The sequence below is a fragment of the Hibiscus syriacus genome, unplaced genomic scaffold (assembly GCF_006381635.1).
Source record: "Hibiscus syriacus cultivar Baekdansim isolate YM2019G1 unplaced genomic scaffold, ASM638163v2 tig00110597_pilon, whole genome shotgun sequence".
Lineage (NCBI taxonomy): Eukaryota > Viridiplantae > Streptophyta > Magnoliopsida > Malvales > Malvaceae > Hibiscus > Hibiscus syriacus.
Window position 1 is genome coordinate 7,853,729 of NW_024062795.1, and position 19,557 is coordinate 7,873,285.

Genomic DNA, 19,557 nt, shown 5'->3' on the forward strand with positions numbered 1-19,557 from the left:
TTGCAATGTGAGATTTTAACATAAATCAAAAATTATAATTTCATATTGGAATTTATAATTACGCTTTGCAACCTTAGGTACACAAATATTATAATATCATCAAACTATAGTCTGATTAATCCTAATCAAATATTAAATAAATTTATTATAGATATGCTCTCTTATACCAATTAATTATATACAAACGTTCTTTAGGAGATCTACTTTATATACTAAATCAATTAGTTATTGTTAATATTATAGGAATCATATAATATTTTTTTACACTAACAATATTTTTAAGCAAATACGTCGTTGCTCACCATGTCATAAAAACTTTTCCTCCTAATATTATGTAAAAAGTCAACATGTGACAATAAATCCGAGACTAAGGGAGTATTGAAAATCAGTAAATTCTACAAATGCCTAGTTTCCCAAGAAAAGCTATTTCTACGTTCTTGATTTTTCCTTGTACTTGATGAAGATCTTCCAAAATCACCGGCAGAGCTTCTGCTTTTAGCATCAGTGTGTTTCTCTCCCTCTTGATTCATCGCCGATTTTTGCTTCCTCAACAAATCCTCGGTGCATCGGCGCCATAGTGTTTCCCTCTCTTTTCTCGGCATTTTGTTATATCTCGGATCCGGCTTCAGATGATGTTTGGCTGTTGACCATGAATTCAAGACTGTTTTACCACCTTCTGTCTCTTGAGCAGCTGCATCTTGAGTTATGACTTCGGCTAATAGAGCTCTGAAGTCGTTCGAACATCTCTACCAAAGGACAAATCAAAGGGTTATGTCATACAAGATTGACTAATACGCATAAATCCCTTAAACAAAGTCTCATACATTCGTTTCTTCGACTAGTAAACAAAGAGAACACTCATAGAGCACAAATGTAGAACATATATTACTTGGCGGTGATCGTAAATGGGAGTGGAGGGATTGAACGAGTGTTGAAACTTAAAAGCCAAAACCATATTGATATCACGTAGACGAAAAATTACCTCGAAAAGCATCTTTATGTGTTCACGGAAGAGCTTCTCCATATCGGATGAATCCAAATCAGGGTTCACTGCACGTCCCTGAGGATCCTTTTCCAACTTAGGTTTTGATTCAGTCCAAGATGCCTAGAAAGATTAATAAAAGAAAGACATCAACAGCTTGACAGATGCATATTTCCAATGAGCCAACACCAGGCAGAAAAGAATTTCTGTCTCAAAACATGTTAAGAAGCTTGAAAACCCTAATTAGTGGATATTTTTCTAGTTTAGCAGTCATAACAGAAACAAGAACATATGGGTGACGATATGAAATTTTTGAAAAAATGTTTAAAAACAAGGAAACAAAAGCAAGTGTGATTTCCACAGAACTCGTATGAAACTAAAGAAATGATTAAAACAACAGTTGTTTTAGAGAAACGTATATACCTGGGGATCTTTAATTGTTTCCACAAGCAAAGCTTGAAAAGATGCAACTGCCTCCTTCCTGCGAACTTTTAGTCGCACCCTTTCCATTTCCTGTTCTTCTCTCTCTTTCCTTTTCCGCAACTCCCGCTTTCTTTCCTTTAGTTTCTCCTGTAAATGATTACCAAAAGGGGATTGGCAATGACATAATTATGCTCTCAAATTGCCTAAAGTTGCAAAAAAGGCATAAAAAGTACAGCTTTCTTCTACATATAACGGATCTATCATTTAGGAAGCTTCTGGGATGAGTTCTAATCTCCTTTGTCCAACTTGTTTAAGTAAAAAATTGTTACAATAATTTGAGAAGGGCCATATGTTCCGCTGACACATCAAACAATTCCTGAAAGATATTTTAAGCTATGCTTGGAAAAGGGTTTGAAACGTGTAAAGAGAAGAGAGTTTGAATCAAGGGAATATGGCATGCAACAAGTAGAATTCGCAAAGCTAATATAATCTTCGAACATCTCAAAAACCTTTTATTCATTTTTTTTGTTGCTCAGCTATTTCATAGCTATGCATCCTCATATAGAGCATACACAATCAAACTGCACTTGCTAGACTGTACAACCATAAATACGACTAAACAATCTATAACAAAAAACCACAAGCAAATACTAACAGAGCCAGAAACATGAGATTATGCATGCATATGCGAAGGATGTGGCTGAGAGAAGTGAAGAAAGATTTACAGAAGTAGAAAAAGAAACGAAAATATGATGGTCATTGGAAGTCGTTAGAAGGTAGCAAAGGCCTCAACAGCTTTAGGAAACGGATAAAAGTGGAACTTGGGAATGGTCCGCCAAGGGCAGGTAGGTTTTTAAGTTAGTTTATCTCATCTCTTTGTCCATTTTAATGATAATGCGTCTATCAGGAATGGTCCACCAATAGTTAGAAGTTCTTTATGAGATTTTATCTCACCCCTTCATCCAGTGTAAGAACATGTGCCTCGTGTGTAATTATGAAATGTCGCTGCTAAGTACATCTTTTCACAAGCATGGCCATAAAACAGCCACTAAAAATAACTTTAGTAACAAGTCAATTTTATCAACTTTAGCTGAAAGAAAATTTAGATATTGGAATGCAAAGATCCTTGGCAAATAGTCTCTTCAAAGAAATTTCCAAGCCATACTCTCAATATTTTATATATCACACTGCTATACACAACATCTATGAAGCACATAAAGAACCAAATTTGTTAGCAAATGGCAGAAAAGTTCTGAAGCAACAAGAACTAATGTGTTGTGGGATTACAATGAAGTTTAGCAAGCGCAATCAATAACATCAGAACAAACTTATAATAATAGTTTATTTCGAGAAAAGAAGAGAGAGAGGGAGAAGAAGAGAGTGTGTGAGAGAGAAAATCTATACCTCCTCCTCCTTTCTCACTTTCTCCTTTCGCTCTGATTTCTCTTCTATGGCTTTGAGTTCATATATGTACTCGTTAAACAAAACCTCTCGATCCTCATGCTTAACAGATTTATACCTAGGATCATTCCTCAAGCTATCCTTCACCTGAAACAACAAAAAGAAACGGTAAGAAAATAGGTCATATTTTTTATCATATTCATTAAATAGAATACGAACCAACACTCTATATTTTACATGCTTGCAAACTTGCAAACACAAGCAACCCCATGAAGGTCCTAAACCTCCCAAAAAAAGAATGATCTGACTGATAAATTCCCATTGATAAGGCAAAATATATGCAAGATGCCAAATGTTTGAGGAACATACACTCCAAAAGGTAAGGAAAAAACCAATAACCAAAAGTCCTAATTTAAATTGCACATACCCTGGACCAACGGGAATTAATAATGATATCTCCCTTCTCTTTAAGCATGGATTTAAAACTAGAAGCAGCAACAGCACGTATAGCTCGAGCCTTTTCTTCAGCAGCCCTCTTCAAGAGAATAACCCTGAGGCAGAAGCAGAGACATTTCTTAACCAGTTCGATAACAGTACAGGGAAAGAATTAGGCAATTACCATTCAAACCAAAAGAGATAAAGGGCTAAAGGACATGCCCAAATTGAATCTTAGAATCTGGTCTCTAGCCTACTACCTGCTGACAAATGCTGCTTTCAATGTTATCATTAGAACACCTCCTGTGTCTAGAGACAATCGAACAAGTTCAACATAAATTTAAACAAGAATTGGAATCAAAGCATACCATATGCGACTATAATAGCACAACACATGTTGCACGCGAAGATCAACACAACAAACTGGATATGATCAACATATTTAACTAGGACATTTATCATACTTCTAAACAAAATGAAGGCACAAGGTAAAGAAAGAAAAGAATGTTGTATTCTAATAACTCTATCAAAGGGGGAAAAAGCTAATAGTAAAGGCTAAAAGCGGAATAGTTGAGTAGTTCTTTCACATTGGTGCTATAGACTGTTTTATATGGTGAAATAAAAAAATTAACAAATTACTAAAGACTATAATCCATTAAAAACTCATGAAGACCCAAGCACTAATTTCTTTGAACATTATGCAATTGTAGGAGCATCTTGGCTACTATAACCAATTAGCCGGAACATGTGATGGTACAACCAGGTAAAGCAGCACAAAATAAAAGAGAAAGAAAAAACCCAACCTTCTGCATAAACCATAAAGATCAGACACTAAAGAAAAATAATGATTATGATTCTATCCTAGTAAAAGCACCTTTCATTTAATAGAACCTCCCGATCTTTACGGTCTAAAGCCTCAAACCGTGGATCACTCCCCCATTTTCTTTTGAAAGACTGATAATTGGTGTCATGGTCAATATCCTGTAGATTAAAAAAAGCAGCTATTAAAAATCTACAGTTCAATTTAAAAGCAAGATTTTCAACATATGTAACAAAAATTGATATTGAATTATGGACAATTAAAGACACCTCTGATGCTTCATCCAGCAACTTCTTAAATCCCTCTATTGCAGCTTTCTGAGCTGCTCGTTTTTCCCTGCGTTCCTCCTCGGCACGTGTCTTAACATAGTGTTCAAACAAGGACCTCCTAGCAGAATGAGTTGGAATAGCCTGCAACACAATGCACTTTAAGAAATTAAAACTCAATAGTATGACTTCATAATGAAGCACATAAAAGAGAAAAACTAAATTTGTTACCAACTCAGTGAGAATGCAACAAAGAGAAGCCATATGTTAATTACTTATTAACAGAGAAGGTCTCTTCATTTGCATACTTAGGCCATCATTTTGTAATAATTAGGCAGTTTTATTCCTTTTTTTCACTTAAAAAAAGAAAAAGAAAATAATAGATAATATTTAGCCTCCACAAACCTTAAAACGTGGATCAAACACAATCTTTGGAAGTTCCTTTTCCCATTTTGAGAATGGTGCAACTCCCCGTTCTTTGAGCATTTCCTGTGAATTTCACTTGCACGATAAACAATTCACTCCCGCTACAAGACTGGGTAGCAGCAATAGAACCAAGGATAACCAAATTTAAGAATATTTAACAAAATATGGCACCATAGATACCTTAAATTGCATAATACACTCTTCCTTAGAAGGCCCAGTGTCTACACCCTCAGAATCTGAAGAGGAATCAGATATGTTACCATCGCCATTGACATCTTTTAGCTTATCTTTGTTGTTCTCGCTCTGCAAGCCCTTGACATCAACTGCTTTTGAACCATTTAATTCATGTGCCGCTGATACTGACGTAACCGGAACAGTTGAGGAAGAAGGAACTCCAGAGTCTTGCAACTTCTTCTTAATTAAATCCAGTGCAGATGAGGAACCAGGCACCACTGAGGTTCTTAAAGGAATGGCATCACGGCCACCCGTGTTAACAGCAGGAGCACTCAAACTCATTGGAGTAGATCCTTTTTCTGCCACTACATCAGTAGTTGGTATTGATGGTGCAAGCTCCTTTGATACTTCACTATCTTGTTTCTTTCTCAACTCTGTTACTTCACTAGGGATCTGCCAGCTACTAATCTGATAGATAAAAATATCATGAAAAGTGGGAAAATATCAATAACTGGGAAATATAAATAAGTTGAACGAGCATAACAGTGTTAACCATTTCCAATATTTGTTTCCTTGAAAGTTCACTTGAATCCTAAAAGGTGATTGTAAAACTAGCCTTATAAGCATGAAGACAATGTAAAACCTGGGATACACATCATCAGAAGCAAAACTGATATAAAAGGAATACAGCACATAAAATTTATTATCTGCTCCTCTGAAATTGCACAAGGCTTGATGAACGTGGCAATTTACACATAAGGCAACTACATTAGTTATTATGTTTCGTCTTCAGGCAGCAAAGCAATTTACTGTTAAAACAATTAATAATTAATCCAAATAAAGTTCCTCTTATTAAAGGCTAACTGGCTATGGAACTGGTGTTTCTTTCATATGACATTTATAGAAATAGATTGAACAACCAGACAAGGTTCCTACAGAACTTGTCATTGTTGATTGCACATTTGTATTTCCTTTACTCTTTAAGGTTCAGGAACAACACTCTATTCTTCCCAATTGTGGCCATAGACTACTAGCTCTTTCTCTTGAGCAGTTAAACTCCTAAACCAGCAACATTTTTCAAAAGTACATGGACATGGGAATATGACCTCCAAGATCCTTCAAATATATGGAAAAACTTAGAAAAATTTAACCATAACCAAGTCGGATACATACCTATGTCCAACGGTTACACCCAACCCGAGTCCAAGTAACATAATCCCTTATAGTTTCACTTCTAACCCACTTAATTCCAGGCACAGCTCATTCATATCCTACAAGTGAATGTGTTTTCTACCTACTTAGGAGTGCACAGAAAAAATACATACAACGCAGAACATGTCATTGTTCTATTAACTGGGGGGGGGAAATTCAAACATACAATACAGTTAAACAAGACCATTTGGAGTAAAACATACTAGAGATATTAAATTAGACATACTACCTTGGTTTTGCTGTTGTAGTAATATTTTTTGCCATCATTTGTGGTAACTAGTGACCAATCTGTTCCTGCCATTTGCTCGCTATAAAAAAGAGACATGACATTTAAGATGAAAATCTACAAAGAATGACACATTCTCAATACAGTAAAATGATATCCAAAGCACAAAGGGTAGACCGCAATATAGTGTTTTAAATAATTATAAGATTTTTTATACAATGATGTCCAATTTGGAAACACTGATTCGTAATATTTCAAAAGAATTCTAGAATAACATAATATTCTCATAAATTTCAAAAGAACAAGAAACATAAAATGTAACTTGCCTTAGGGAATATTTTAAACAATTTCTAGAAATGTTAGAAAAATATTAAAATATAACTTCTTCTATTTCCAATTTTACAGTCATTTTCAGGAAATATTTAAATTATAGTGACTTATTATATTTCCAAATTTACATTTAATTTTAGGAAATATTTACAAATCATTCAACAAAAACGGAAAATAAATGATTTTTTTCAGCTTTTATTTATTATTTTGCATTTTTATGGTGCTCTGAAGGAAATTCAGGGTTCATTTTCTCCCTAACAACCAAGTAATTAACTATATATCCCATTCGGCAATGTCAATATTACAGTGATGACTGCTGAGATAGGCCACATAGCAACTTCTGGAGGTGAAAGTAAATAACTTACACAGAAACTGGAGTTGGCTGCACAGTAACTTGATCAGGCTGCGCACAAAGGTGAATGAAAAAAGAAATTATTATTTTGAATTAGCATCTGAGAAGCCACTGGAAAATACGGGTGCCAGGAAAAAATGGTTATAGAAATTTTTCTATGCACAAGAACCATGGAAAACTGTTATTTGACTGCAATATAGCTACCAGTGGAGAGCCAGAAATAATATCATATATTTTCCACATGTACACACAAGTACTAATATGCATATATGCGTAGTTTTATACCACTTAAACAATGTGGAATCTTCAGATTAACTTACAAAGCATCATATGATTAGTGCTTGATACTCCGAATTTTCGGGCTGTTTATGGTAAATGAAATTTCCTATAGCATCCATTAAAGAATGCTAATCAGCCAATATTTGGGAATTTTGTTGAAAATGGTATCAGTCAATTCAAATAGTTGCGATAAAATAAAATGGTGCACCAACAAAGTTACTAATAGAAAACATATCCATGCATATCCACATGTACCTCCCCTTTAAATCCCGCAGGTTTTTCATAAGTCGATACTCCTGTTAATGCATTATAGTAATAAACAACCCCCGTGTCAGTCTTGTGGGCAGTCCAGACATCAGATTGTTCATTGACAGCAGTTTCAGCTTTGGTGCCAACGTCATGGACAAGTTTCCTATTATCTGCAGAACACCATGAAATACGAATGAAGAAAAAATTAACTTCACGGTGCATTGATAAAGGTTAGACAGCTCTTACATTGTTAGTTGATCAGTAATCTAGCATGGAAACCCTGAGCGTACCAATTCCTTGAAGTAATCCTTTCTGGATTGCCAATGACTGGTTAGCAGGAGCAATTGTAGATGGTGCAAACAGACTCATTCCCAAAGGTCTAACACCAGGAGGTTGAGAATCAGATGATGGTGCAGGAAGAGGCATACCACTTGAAGTTGAAGGAAAGGGTCCAGGATAAAAAGTAGGGCAAGGCATGAACGGAAGCCTGGGAAAGGCACCCATTGGAGGATGTTGCATCCAAAATCCCTGAGGAGAAGAAACCATCGGAGGTAAGGATGTATAGGCAGGGTATGCTTGTTGCTGAGCAGCTGGATTTAATGAAAAGGGGGCATTGGGTCCAGGAACTGCAGAAGAGGGAGAATCTGTAGCAGCAGAATCAGTAATCATCTGAGCAGATGGTACTAACCCAGGGTGTGCTGGTGCCCCTGAAGATCCACTAGACATGGGGAATGATAGAGTGGTGGACATCCATGAAGTTACAGGGGGAAAATTGGGAGTGGTAGATGCATTCATTGTAAAATCTGAAGAGTTATGGACTGGCAATGGGTCAGGTTGAGAAACAGTTAATGCAGATGATACAGAAGCAGTTTGTGTACCAGTGGTTAGTGTATCCTGTAATCAGCAAAAAGTTCAACTTGTAAGACAATGGCATACAAAAAACTCCATATGAACTTCATTCCACAGATGCATAAGCAATTGCTAGACATCATTCTGCAAGCAGTGGATTACTATGGCTAGAGATTGCACGGAATTCCAAAGGCCACATAGGAACCATGTTAGGAAGTAACAATCTAATATCAACTATGGCAATAACTGCATTCAGAATCCATTCAGTGAAATCTGATGACAACAGATGGAGCTTAAAATTGAGGCATACTGTTAAACTAAGGCACCATCAAAAGATAATTTTGTAGGTCTATACCGGATTGTCTGTTGTGCTGTAACATGCTCCACTGTCCACATATTCAATTTTTAGGATGTTACAATTGCTCAGTATACAGTCAAGAACATTTTTAAAAACAAATACACAACCCCTTCCCTTGCCCAAGCACAAAAATTCTCAATTTACTATAGTACTTTAAATTCAGCAAAATTCAAAGTTATAAATGCCTCCTCCTCCCTCTTCAAAAGTATTAATCTTGTAGAATTAAATTCCGTGTTTTATATTATTTCCATGCATAGAGTTGTATCCCCCCCTACACACACACAAATACAATTATTCTTGATGCCGCAAAACTTCATATAAGAAAGCTACAAACAATCCAAACTTACTGAAAGTCCTGCCAGCTGTAGGTCAAAAATAAATAAGCATTGCAACTTTTGATAACCTAAGCTGAGTACAACGAAGTGAAATTAAAATTCAGTACTTTTATCATTGTCTTACAGATTTAGATAGATGGTTTTGAGCATTCTGAACCGACTGAGGATTTGGAGAAAAAGAAAAGCTAGCGGAACTCGACAAGGCTCCTTGCGGCACTGGTAAAGGAGGCTGCATTACTGGTGAAAAATCTGTAGGAAGAATTTGAACGATGATAGAAGCAAAGATACCTGGATGAGCAACAAGAGGAATATGATCGCATATGGTAGAAGCGCATAAAACAACTAAAATGGAACTAAAGAGATAGAACTATATCCACAATCAATCAAGAAATCAGAATAACTAGACTGCGTGATTGTTCACCGAATCTTTTTTTCCTTTGGAACAATAAGTTTGAACATTGATCAAAACAATTCCAGGGAAAGGACTTACCTTACGAGATTCTAAGACTACCGAGAGACCTTCATTCGAATCCGTCTAGGTAGCAAAACAAGGAGGAAGAGAGATGATGGCTTTAGTCAAGGTCCGAATCGATTATTAGGGTTTGGGCTTTTGGGATTAATCAAGTACAAACAAAAGGATTTGAAAGAAAAAGAAAAAGAGATATTAAACAAAAATATACTTAAAAGTCCTTCAAGTATGTAAAAATATATTTTCTTGCTAGTCATCTTTTAAATATTACAAAATAATTATTTAATTTTTTTAAAGAGCAACACTCTTTTTAACCAATTAATAAATTCATGAAGTATATAATTTTAAAATAACAAATTATATAAATATATCATTAATCAAATTTAATTTAATCAATATCGTTATTACTGTAATATATATGAGAATATAAAATAAATACATTTAAATATTAAGAATTATTGAATATATAAAGAAATTTTAATTATAAATTGTTTTCTTTAAAATTTTCAAATTCTAATAGTTGTGATTGCAAGATATATATATATTATTAGTGATAAAAAATTATTTTGAACATATATTACTTTCTAATCATATTATATTATTAATTTTTTTAAAAATATATATAAATAATTCAAATAATGTATTTTCATTTTGTTTTTTTAGGGGGAAAAATGGCAAACACAAATCACACAAACCAAACCATGTCCATTAAAGTTATGTTTTGTGTATGTGACATAAGGAAACACATCACCACTCATCTCTTGTTGCAACTTCTCGCTTTCCCCCCCCTTCCCTTCTCTTCTCCAACTTCGATTATAAGGGTGTGTTTGGTTCACGGAATGTAAGATTATCAGTAGGAATAAAAGATTACCAGAGAATAGAATTACTGAGAATGTTGTATTTTTTGTTTGGTTAGTTTAGCAAGAATGTAAGATTATTGTGTTTGGTTAAAGGAATAAAAGATTATTAGAATGTATATTTAATCAAATTGTCCTTATTATATATTTGTTTTTAACAAGTTGAAAAATATTTATATATCTTCTTTTAAAAAATCAAATTCATAAAATTTATATAATTTTTTTACAAAATTGAAAAATATAAAAAGATTTAATAAAATGATAAAATTTTATTTTAACCCCTGAACTTTATATAAAATTTTAATTATAGTTTTTTTTAAATATAAAATAGTTTAAGAATAAATTTGTAATTTAACCTTCGTAGAATTTTTATTATCCAATGAAAGAAGAATGATATTTTTGAAAAAAAAATAAGGGCATTTTAATCCAAAATATCGATAATATAACAATACCTAAAGAAATGGGAGTAATGACATTCCTGATAATATACTAAAAAAAATTCACTATTAATAATAAAACATTACCGAAAATGAGATTATCGGAAATTTCACATTTCCCTTACCAAACCGCCCTAATTGTTTTTTGTTTTGTTGTAATTCCTCTTTTTTCCATTAAATTCTCTTTTTTTTAGCTTAGCCAGCTTTCCATGTTTCTTATATAATATAATTTCATCCCCTTATATCCCGATCTCTTCGTTGGCGGCTCATCATCCTCTTTCCCTTATCGCATCATCTTAAGTCCGTCTTTTATTTCATTATTTGAAATATTCAATCTAATAAAGGAAGGATATTTTCTTCTGTCACCTTTGTGGGGGATTTTTTCTTGAAGAATCCGCCATGGTTGCGGCTACGCCAAAACAACAACCGAAGCCGCCTACGGCGGCGATGACGGTGACGCTGGCTGGGGCTACAAAATCATCAGCAGAAGAAGAGGCTTTGAAGAGGAATACAGATTGCGTTTACTTTCTCGCTTCCCCTTTAACCTGCAAAAAGGTTTTCTTTTTCCCATTTTCTGTTAGGGTCTGAAACAAGATCTTATATTTTCTGGGATCTTGCTTTTGTACTTCGATTAGGGTTTCGGATTTAAATTCCACCCTCCCCTTTTTATTTGCTGCTTGTTCAGTTATTTTTTAGACGTTGAATTGAAAATAAATAAATATAACCGGAAAAGTGAACTTTTTTGTTTGTGTTTTGAGCTGTGTAGAGATTAGATCTTGCTGATTTATCTTAGTTTCCTAGTGCTAAAGCCCTGGTGAATTCATCTCGAAATTTAGGGCATTCTTTCCTTGATGATCCTTCTGGATATACCAAATAAAAGTATTGCCTTTTCTCCAAAGGGCTGGCATGTGTATTTTTTTTTCTTTGCTGAATTATCTTTAGCTTGGCGGCTTGGGCCTTGGGGGCATTGATTTTGTACCGTGTGCATTTGATCTGCAGCTTTTGCAACTTTAATTTACTCGTCTAAAAGATGGGGAAATATTGATGTTCCTTATAATAAACTCTTTGTAATTGTTAAAAATATTGCAGGATCCGTTGTTTTCTCATTGTGATGCACTTATTCTGTTATCTATGATGGAATGTTTTGATGCATCGTTGCTAATATCGTCACTCCGAGACTGTTTCTGTTGGCGTCTGACTGCAGTTTCAATTTTAACCTTCGGGAACTATTTTGTTGTCTCTTTGGATTAGTTTTGAAGTTCATGTTTTGCCATTCGTGAAGTTTGCTTTTGGTACGATTCTTCATCTATTTTGTTTATCCATGGAGCCAGCTGTTTTAGATGGCATCAGGTTGTCTTATAATTTACTTCATTAATTGTAAGACGCTGTGAGCATAATTAATGTGCTTCTATGTACTTTTTGACGTCAATGACCGTTACCATAACTAATATTTGTTTTATTTTCAATATCCATAGGGAAGTGAATGCGAGTATCGTCACAGTGAATATGCCCGGGTTAACCCAAGGGATTGTTATTACTGGTTGAATGGGAACTGCTTGAACCCAAAATGTGCATTTCGGCATCCTGTAAGTTTCTACTCTTCTCTTGTACCTATATTATAATCTCTGTGCCTTGTCAGTCTTGCAGTTTTCAGTGGGATCCTTCTTGCCACTATTAGTTTCAAAAGTGAAGTTTGAAAAATTGTCCGACAATCAAATTTGAATGTTTGGACCAACTCACATGGTGAATGGACAGAAAAAACATAAAATGAAAAAAAATGTTTTGATAAGATTATATTTTATTACTTCTCCTTAAAATATTCCAACTTCTCTTTTATATTTAAAAAATGACTATAAATACTTTGAATATTTATTTTAATAAAGTTATATATTCAGCTATTTCACCCATATTGTGATATATTTGGACTGGTTTTGATAATGTTCTTGCTATTTTGATGTTGTTTCAGCCTCTTGATGGCTTGTTGGGAACCCAAACGACAACTCCAGCAGGTTCTTCCAAGCCTTTGTTGCACGCAGCAGCAACTACAGCACCTGCTAGTCATATGCCTTACAACCAGGCGGCTTCTTACAGCACCAACAAACAACCGGTGCCATGTATTTTCTTCCTCAAAGGACTTTGCATTAAAGGCGACAGATGTGCTTTTTTGCATAGTCCAATCACAAGTAATAAAGCCACACAACCAGTGGCAACTACCACCGTGAGTGAGCCTCATTCTTTGAAGAAGACTTTTGGTGCCATTGAAGCACCTAATCCACAGAAGTTTCCTCCAACTAATGTTTCAAATACTGTTGGAATAGCTTCTGAAAATAGAACTGCTGCAAAAAATAAAGCTTCTTTCACTAATAGTGGTACTGGAACTGAGAAAAGTGTGTCACCTACAATAGATGAGGAACTTTCTCTACACAAAGCAACAAAAACTACTTCAGTTGTTAATGGTAACTCTATGGGTTATTCTAATCACTTGCATCAGGCCCATGCTTTAGATGAATCTAGTTTTCATGGTGGTAAGGACACTGATGAATATTTGAGGGAGTCTTCTCCTGGTTTTGATGTTCTTGTGGATGATGACCTGAGGGGTGTGAATGAATGTGGCATTGGCCGCTCTGCTAATTATGATTCCTTGGCTGATGTTGACCAAGAAATGTTTCAGGATCCACGGAGCTACGATTCATTTGACCATGTTCAAGGGAATTATGATTGGGACCAACAAAGAACTTCATCTGAGAAGATACCTCTAGGATCATCTACTTCAGAGAGAAGGGGTTGCTTAAGAGTTGATAGCCCTGATCGGGTTGAGGAATCAGACCTTCGACATCGTTTGGCTAAGCGTAGGAGGGTTAATGGTATGAAATCTGTTGTCAATCATGATCAAGGACTAGAAAATTATGAAGGGGAACGAAGTTATCGGGGTTCTTCTCATGAGAGATCCCTTAGCAGTCGTCTTCAGGGTAGAATAAAGCTTCCTGAGAGATCTGTTGGCCTTGGATCTGATTTACGTTCTGAAAGGGAGATAGAAAGAGGGCGAAATCGGGGACGGCACTCACCAGGAAAGCCTCAAACCTCTTCCCAAGGAAGGCTCCACGACAGAATAAAAGGAAGGGTGGAAGGAGAATTCAACAATTTTGAAGGTCAAAATTTTGGTGGCCCGAGGATTAGAAGAGAAGTGATGGATGAGCGGAGCACTGATTTTGCAGGTCCAAAAAGTCTTGCAGAGCTGAAAGTTGGGAAGGGCACTGATAATAAGGAGCCCCAGTTTCTCAGAAAGCGAAAGAGCGTAGGAGATCATCAACAAACTGAAGGTGATCTCTCATTCAAAGGGCCAATGCCTCTTAGTGAGATTCTGAAGAGAAAGAGACAATCTGAAGGTGCAGCTTCTGGGAATGGTATTGCATCTGTAAATAAAGAAGATGATAAACAAAAACAAAGCAAGGGAAGCTTGATTAGCATGTCCAATAACAAAGAAGCATCAGTGACACTGAAAGAGGCAAACAAAGGGGAAGAATCCAACCCCACAACTGCAGATATCAGAATAACGGAAGTCAATAAAGGTGAATCCTCTCAACCACTCAACACGAGTGAGCATGAGCATGAGGCCGAGGATGGGATCATTGGAGATGAGGGAGTAGAAGATCATGAATACGTGGCAGATGACCAAAGGGATGAAGATTATTACTACGAGCAGGTAGATGAAGGGGAATATAATAATTACGAGGGTGAAAACATGGACGTCGAAGAGGAGGAAGCTGGCGACGACTTTGCAAAGAAACTCGGTGTCATGTTTTCATGAGCAGATGGTCCCTCAGACTGCTTTAAGCGTTTTCCCCTATGATAATCTTGGTTTTATGGAAGACCTTTGGAAACTCATTTAGGTTTTTGCTTCTTTAAGATCAATTAAGAGTTAGGGCAGCTATATTGGAATTTCATTGTAGAAGTAGAGAAAACATTAAGTTTTGTTCCCCTACCTCAATGTATTTAAAAGCCGACTTCCTGCTTTGCTCGATAGGCATCTTTATTTCAAGATATCGCATATAGTAGACTTAAATGACAGAATTAGTTTTAAAATATTATTAAATATTTAACCATGATAATTTAAAATTTTATGTGATTAATAAAAATTGACTTCGAAATAGATAAAGTAAAATACCTATGTAAAAAAAGATATATGTCGGGAGATAAATCGGTTCGATTTGAGTCATTTTTTAAGTAATACTAAATGGAGGAAAATAAAATCTTCAAACAAAACTAACGAAATTGAATCGGTTGGAGAAAGATTTGGTCTAATTATTTGATTAGTCCTTGTATTATGTATATGCTATAGATTTATTTTTATATTTTAATTTAATTATTTTAGTCTTTATATAAATTTGAAAGTTCAGCTATGATTAAAGATGGTTACGGGTCAGATTAGATTATCTTTTTATGTCCATTCGAACCCGAAACGAGCATAACACTCTTACATTTGTCACCCAACTCGAGTCAGATTTAAAAAAGTTTCATTTGAAATTCGACCACATTTTTAATGTAAAAATCTGCACCTACACTTGACACGACATATATATATATAAGTGTCATTTAATTAGGTAAATAAGAATCTATCTAAAAATACAGATATAGGAGTATTATAAACAACTTTCTTTAAATATATAAAGATCAGGTATACTCCTATTCTCGGATCAGATGTTTTTCATTTTAAATTTTTTTCATTTTAAATTTAAATTTAACTCGACTTTAAATAGAGACCTAATTAAAAAAGTAAAGATAGAAGGGTATTATTATTCTCGAGTCAGGGCGACGTATTTTATCCTAAACTAGAATCCGACATGACTATATCGTTCAACAAACTTAATATAACCTGACTTAAATTTAAATATTTTTTAAAAGAACCTATCGTACAAGATCAAATCTAAACCCGTGAGGTTGAAGATAAGTATGCATATCTAATTATGATGATTTTCATTAAATCTATTAAGTCTTATTTTATTAATGGATCTCTTTATTACATATAAATTATAAATATATATTTTATTATCTAATTCAATTATTTTAAATATTTAAAATGTAATTATATTTTATAAATCTTATTCTTATATTATTTAAATATAAAATAAAATTTTATAATTAAAATATTCAAATTAGAATTTATGGACTAATTTGACATTTAGTAATGACTCCCGGGAGAATTTGACCACTCTTGAAATCAAATCCGACTCTCATAAAACAGTGAATAGATTCTGTAACGAATTCTCCAACCTCCCGAACCACTATGGAAATGTTTACGTGCGACATCTTTAATATATAGTTAAAAAAAGACGTTATCGATTTTATTATTATTTAAATAATAAAATTAATAAAAATGATCGAAAATATTATTATTTCTACATGCTTTGTTATTATTGGGCGTTTTACCGGATTTGGTAAAATACTACCGATTTTATTAGTTTTTCTACTGGTTTTGTTATTGTTAGACACTTTTATCAGAAATATTAAAAATATTGGTGTTTTAAGTAAAAATACTAATGTTTTAGGTAAAAAAATTTACCGATTTTATTATTTAAATAATAACAAAACCGATAGAACCTTATTTTTTCCTTATATTAAGGTGTCACACTGTAAAACTTTTCAAATTCCCGCTGCTTTGTGATAGTGCTTCTTTCTGAACAAAATGGAAAAAGAAAAAGAAAAAAGTCCTTGTACTTTTTTTTGGAGGGGAGGGAATTAACAACTCAAAAAATATACTAATGTGATCATTTAACCGATAACTTTTATTGTTAACCGTTATGATACTAATGTGACAATTCACAGTGCTGACATGACAATTCACAATACTGATGTAACAGTCCACAATGGCTTATTTATTTATTTTAACAATGGACTAAATTGATTTTTTTGATCTTATTTGAGGGCCAAAATGAATATATAATTTATAAATTACTAAAAATATTCAAATATTCAATAAGTTAAATATTAAAATATTAAAAATAAAAAATAAATTACTAAAAAAATAAATATATAATTTAAAAATACTGAAAATATTATTAAAAATTAAAAGAATTTAAATTATATCATAAGCTATAAAATGATAACTTATAAATTATTAAAAATTAATTTTTTTAAAATATATATATTATATACATATAACATATAATCATATCATCAACACTTATACAAAGTATTCTTACTGGATTAGACGAGACTTACAAATTTTATATTTAAATATAATTAGAAAAAATAATAGACTTTTTGTATCAATACACACATTTACTCATACTTCGAACAATTCTACGTATTATTCGTAAATCCTTACACATCATCTAATAATCTAGTATATAAGGTGATGCTTAAAAATTATTTGAAATATGATTAGATTTGTATATTGACATGAGTAACTTTCGATGTTTCTTAGTTATATTTAGATACTAGTCATAGTACTTTGTATAAATGTTGATGATAGTACTTTGTATAAGTGTTGATGATATAGTTATATTTAGATACTAGTCATAGTACTTTGTATAAATGTTGATGATAGTACTTTGTATAAGTGTTGATGATACGACTATTTGTTAGATGTATATATTGTGATCTGAAAAAAAAAGAGGTATTCACTGGTGTAGTTGGAAGGCATTATGTGATCTGAAAGAGGCAGGGGGATTGGGATTCAGAGATTTGGCTAAATTCAACATTGTGCTCTTAGCCAAACAAGGTTGGAGGCTCTTAACCAACCCGTCATCTCTTGTTGGAAGAATCCTCCGAGCAAAGTACTATCCCAATGGAGATTTTCTAGGCTCCAAAATAGGCTCAACCCTCGTGTGCAAAGAGTGTATTAGAGAAAGACTACCGATGGAAAGTGGGTTCGGGAATTGCTATTTCCGTTTGGAACGATTTTTGGCTCTGTGGACGCTCTCCTCGCAGAATTATTTCTCCTCACGCGGGCACAATAGATAAGGTATCCGATCTTATTGACTCGGAAACAAGGACTTGGAGGAAAGATCTTATTGCCATTATTTTCAATGACGAGGAAGCTGAATTAATCAAGGATATCCCAATTTCGAGATTTGAACAAGAAATTGTCGTGTGTGATGTGGCAAACGAACGGGTCTCTATAATGTTCTAAGTGGTTATAGATTACTTTTAATCGAGGAAGATGACTCCCTGCCGTCGAAAGCTCTTTTCAATAGAATCTGGACTGGTGCGAGTCAACGAAATATAAAGTTGCAGGTGTGGAAGTTTTATCCAAAATTCCGTTCCAGTAAAACAAAACCTTTACATGAAACGATTAGTAAATGACCCCTTCTGTTTAGTTTGTACAAATACTGTGGAGTCTAATGTGCATGTGATTAGAGACTGCCTTTTGGCAAAATCAGTTGGAGAGGCTTGAATATTCAGTGGCCAGGACAAATAAATACAGCAGATTTCAGAGGCTGGTTCGAATGGATTTTATTCCATAACCGTGGAAAGAGCTTCGATTATTCTAGTGTGTGTATGGGCATGGGCATTGTGGTACGCCAGAAATAGACTCATCCGTGCAGGATATCGCATGAGTTCAGATGATATCATTACCTTGGTGCATACTCAATGCCGGGATTTCGACACAACAAACGCGCGCCTGCAAGCCTCTTCCCCTTCCCTCATCGTTCATTGGCAGCCACCAACTCCCCCATTAGTAAAGGTAAACTTCGATGCCCGTTTCTCACAAGCACAAAAAGTCGCATGGTCAGGGGTAGTAATTCGAAACTATGAAGGCAAAATACTAGGAGCTTGTAGAAGGGTAACGACTAGAAGTACCTCAGCGTTTGCAGCGGAGGAACAATCGGCTCTTCATGCAGTCGAGTTCGCCTCTGATTTGGGTTTTAGGGTTGTGATTATAGAAGGAGATTCTCGAACCGTCATTGAAAAATTAGTTGCGGGGGGTGCTGATTCTTCTGAAATCAGCACCTTCATCTGGGAAGCAAAGTGCCGAGCAGTCTCTTTTCAGGCCTGCCGTTTTAATTTTACACCCAGATCTGGTAATGTTGCAGCCCATCGCCCGGCAGCTGATGACAGTCTTGGAGCGGTGGATCGTTATTGGGTTTAGGAAGGTTCTCGGTGTCTTGAAGAGCAAGTGGCAGAGGATACTAGATGGATAGATCCTCCTTAGTGACTCAACCTTCACTCGTCCGTGTCTGGTGCTAAAGGTTCCCACTCAATTTGTTTTGTTTTCTCTCTCTGCTGTGCTATTAACGTTTCATTCCAAGAAGTTTCAGAGAAGAAGAAAGGCCAACCTCATTTCCCTACTTTACTTTTTGTTTTTCTATTTTTTAGCTGATTTTTTAACTGCTTATTTAGTTCCCGAGGTGATTAGCTGTCTATTACTTTTTTTTTCCGACTTTACTGCCGTTTTGATTTTCCTTATTAATAAAGAGTTGAAGTTTCAAGTTAAAAAAATAATATATATATATATATAGTTTTTATTTTTAGTATTTTTATATTTAATTTTTGAATATTTTTATATTTAGAATTTTAAATTTAAAATAATTTTTATTTTTTTTAAATTAAATAAATTCCTGAACTTTAAAAAAATCAAATCGGTATATATTGGTACCTCAACCTTTTTCAAGGTACAATTTGGTATTTACAGTTGCTTTAGTCTAAGCGGGTACATGAACTTACCTTTAAGGCA

General features: G+C 34.4%; 2 protein-coding genes across 4 annotated transcripts; one reads left to right on the plus strand and one right to left on the minus strand.

The window, feature by feature from the left end:
* Positions 1-306: 306 nt before the first annotated feature.
* Positions 307-9,770, minus strand: LOC120134629 (pre-mRNA-processing protein 40C-like). 3 transcript variants are annotated; one of them, XM_039151071.1, is made up of 15 exons: positions 9,637-9,770; positions 9,242-9,405; positions 7,866-8,469; positions 7,582-7,745; positions 7,061-7,098; positions 6,369-6,447; positions 4,934-5,395; positions 4,733-4,816; positions 4,331-4,471; positions 4,116-4,222; positions 3,234-3,357; positions 2,810-2,953; positions 1,406-1,552; positions 983-1,105; positions 307-746 (listed from the first exon to the last, which is right to left on the minus strand). In XM_039151071.1, exons 2-15 carry the CDS (start codon positions 9,350-9,352, stop codon positions 396-398), a joined length of 2,679 nt encoding a protein of 892 aa, XP_039007002.1. In that variant the 5' UTR covers positions 9,353-9,405; positions 9,637-9,770; the 3' UTR covers positions 307-395. The 3 variants fall into 3 exon arrangements, with proteins under 3 accessions (XP_039007002.1, XP_039007001.1, XP_039007003.1); XM_039151070.1 differs by having other exon boundaries at positions 9,608-9,770; XM_039151072.1 differs by lacking the exon at positions 9,637-9,770 and having other exon boundaries at positions 9,225-9,244.
* Positions 9,771-11,139: 1,369 nt separating this feature from the next.
* Positions 11,140-14,899, plus strand: LOC120134490 (zinc finger CCCH domain-containing protein 17-like). Its single transcript, XM_039150921.1, has 3 exons — positions 11,140-11,435; positions 12,356-12,466; positions 12,847-14,899. Exons 1-3 carry the CDS (start codon positions 11,280-11,282, stop codon positions 14,686-14,688), a joined length of 2,109 nt encoding a protein of 702 aa, XP_039006852.1. The 5' UTR covers positions 11,140-11,279; the 3' UTR covers positions 14,689-14,899.
* Positions 14,900-19,557: the final 4,658 nt, after the last annotated feature.

Excerpts from the sequence above, each read along its gene's own strand:
- LOC120134629 (XM_039151071.1), bottom strand. The coding sequence starts at position 9,352 with ATGCAGCCTCCTTTACCAGTGCCGCAAGGAGCCTTGTCGAGTTCCGCT. Across the intron at positions 8,470-9,241 it reads AAAACCATCTATCTAAATCT|GATACACTAACCACTGGTAC; the intron begins GTAAGACAATGA and ends TGCTGATTACAG. Across the intron at positions 5,396-6,368 it reads ACTACAACAGCAAAACCAAG|ATTAGTAGCTGGCAGATCCC; the intron begins GTAGTATGTCTA and ends TTTATCTATCAG.
- LOC120134490 (XM_039150921.1), top strand. The coding sequence starts at position 11,280 with ATGGTTGCGGCTACGCCAAAACAACAACCGAAGCCGCCTACGGCGGCG. Across the intron at positions 11,436-12,355 it reads CCCCTTTAACCTGCAAAAAG|GGAAGTGAATGCGAGTATCG; the intron begins GTTTTCTTTTTC and ends CAATATCCATAG. Across the intron at positions 12,467-12,846 it reads AATGTGCATTTCGGCATCCT|CCTCTTGATGGCTTGTTGGG; the intron begins GTAAGTTTCTAC and ends ATGTTGTTTCAG.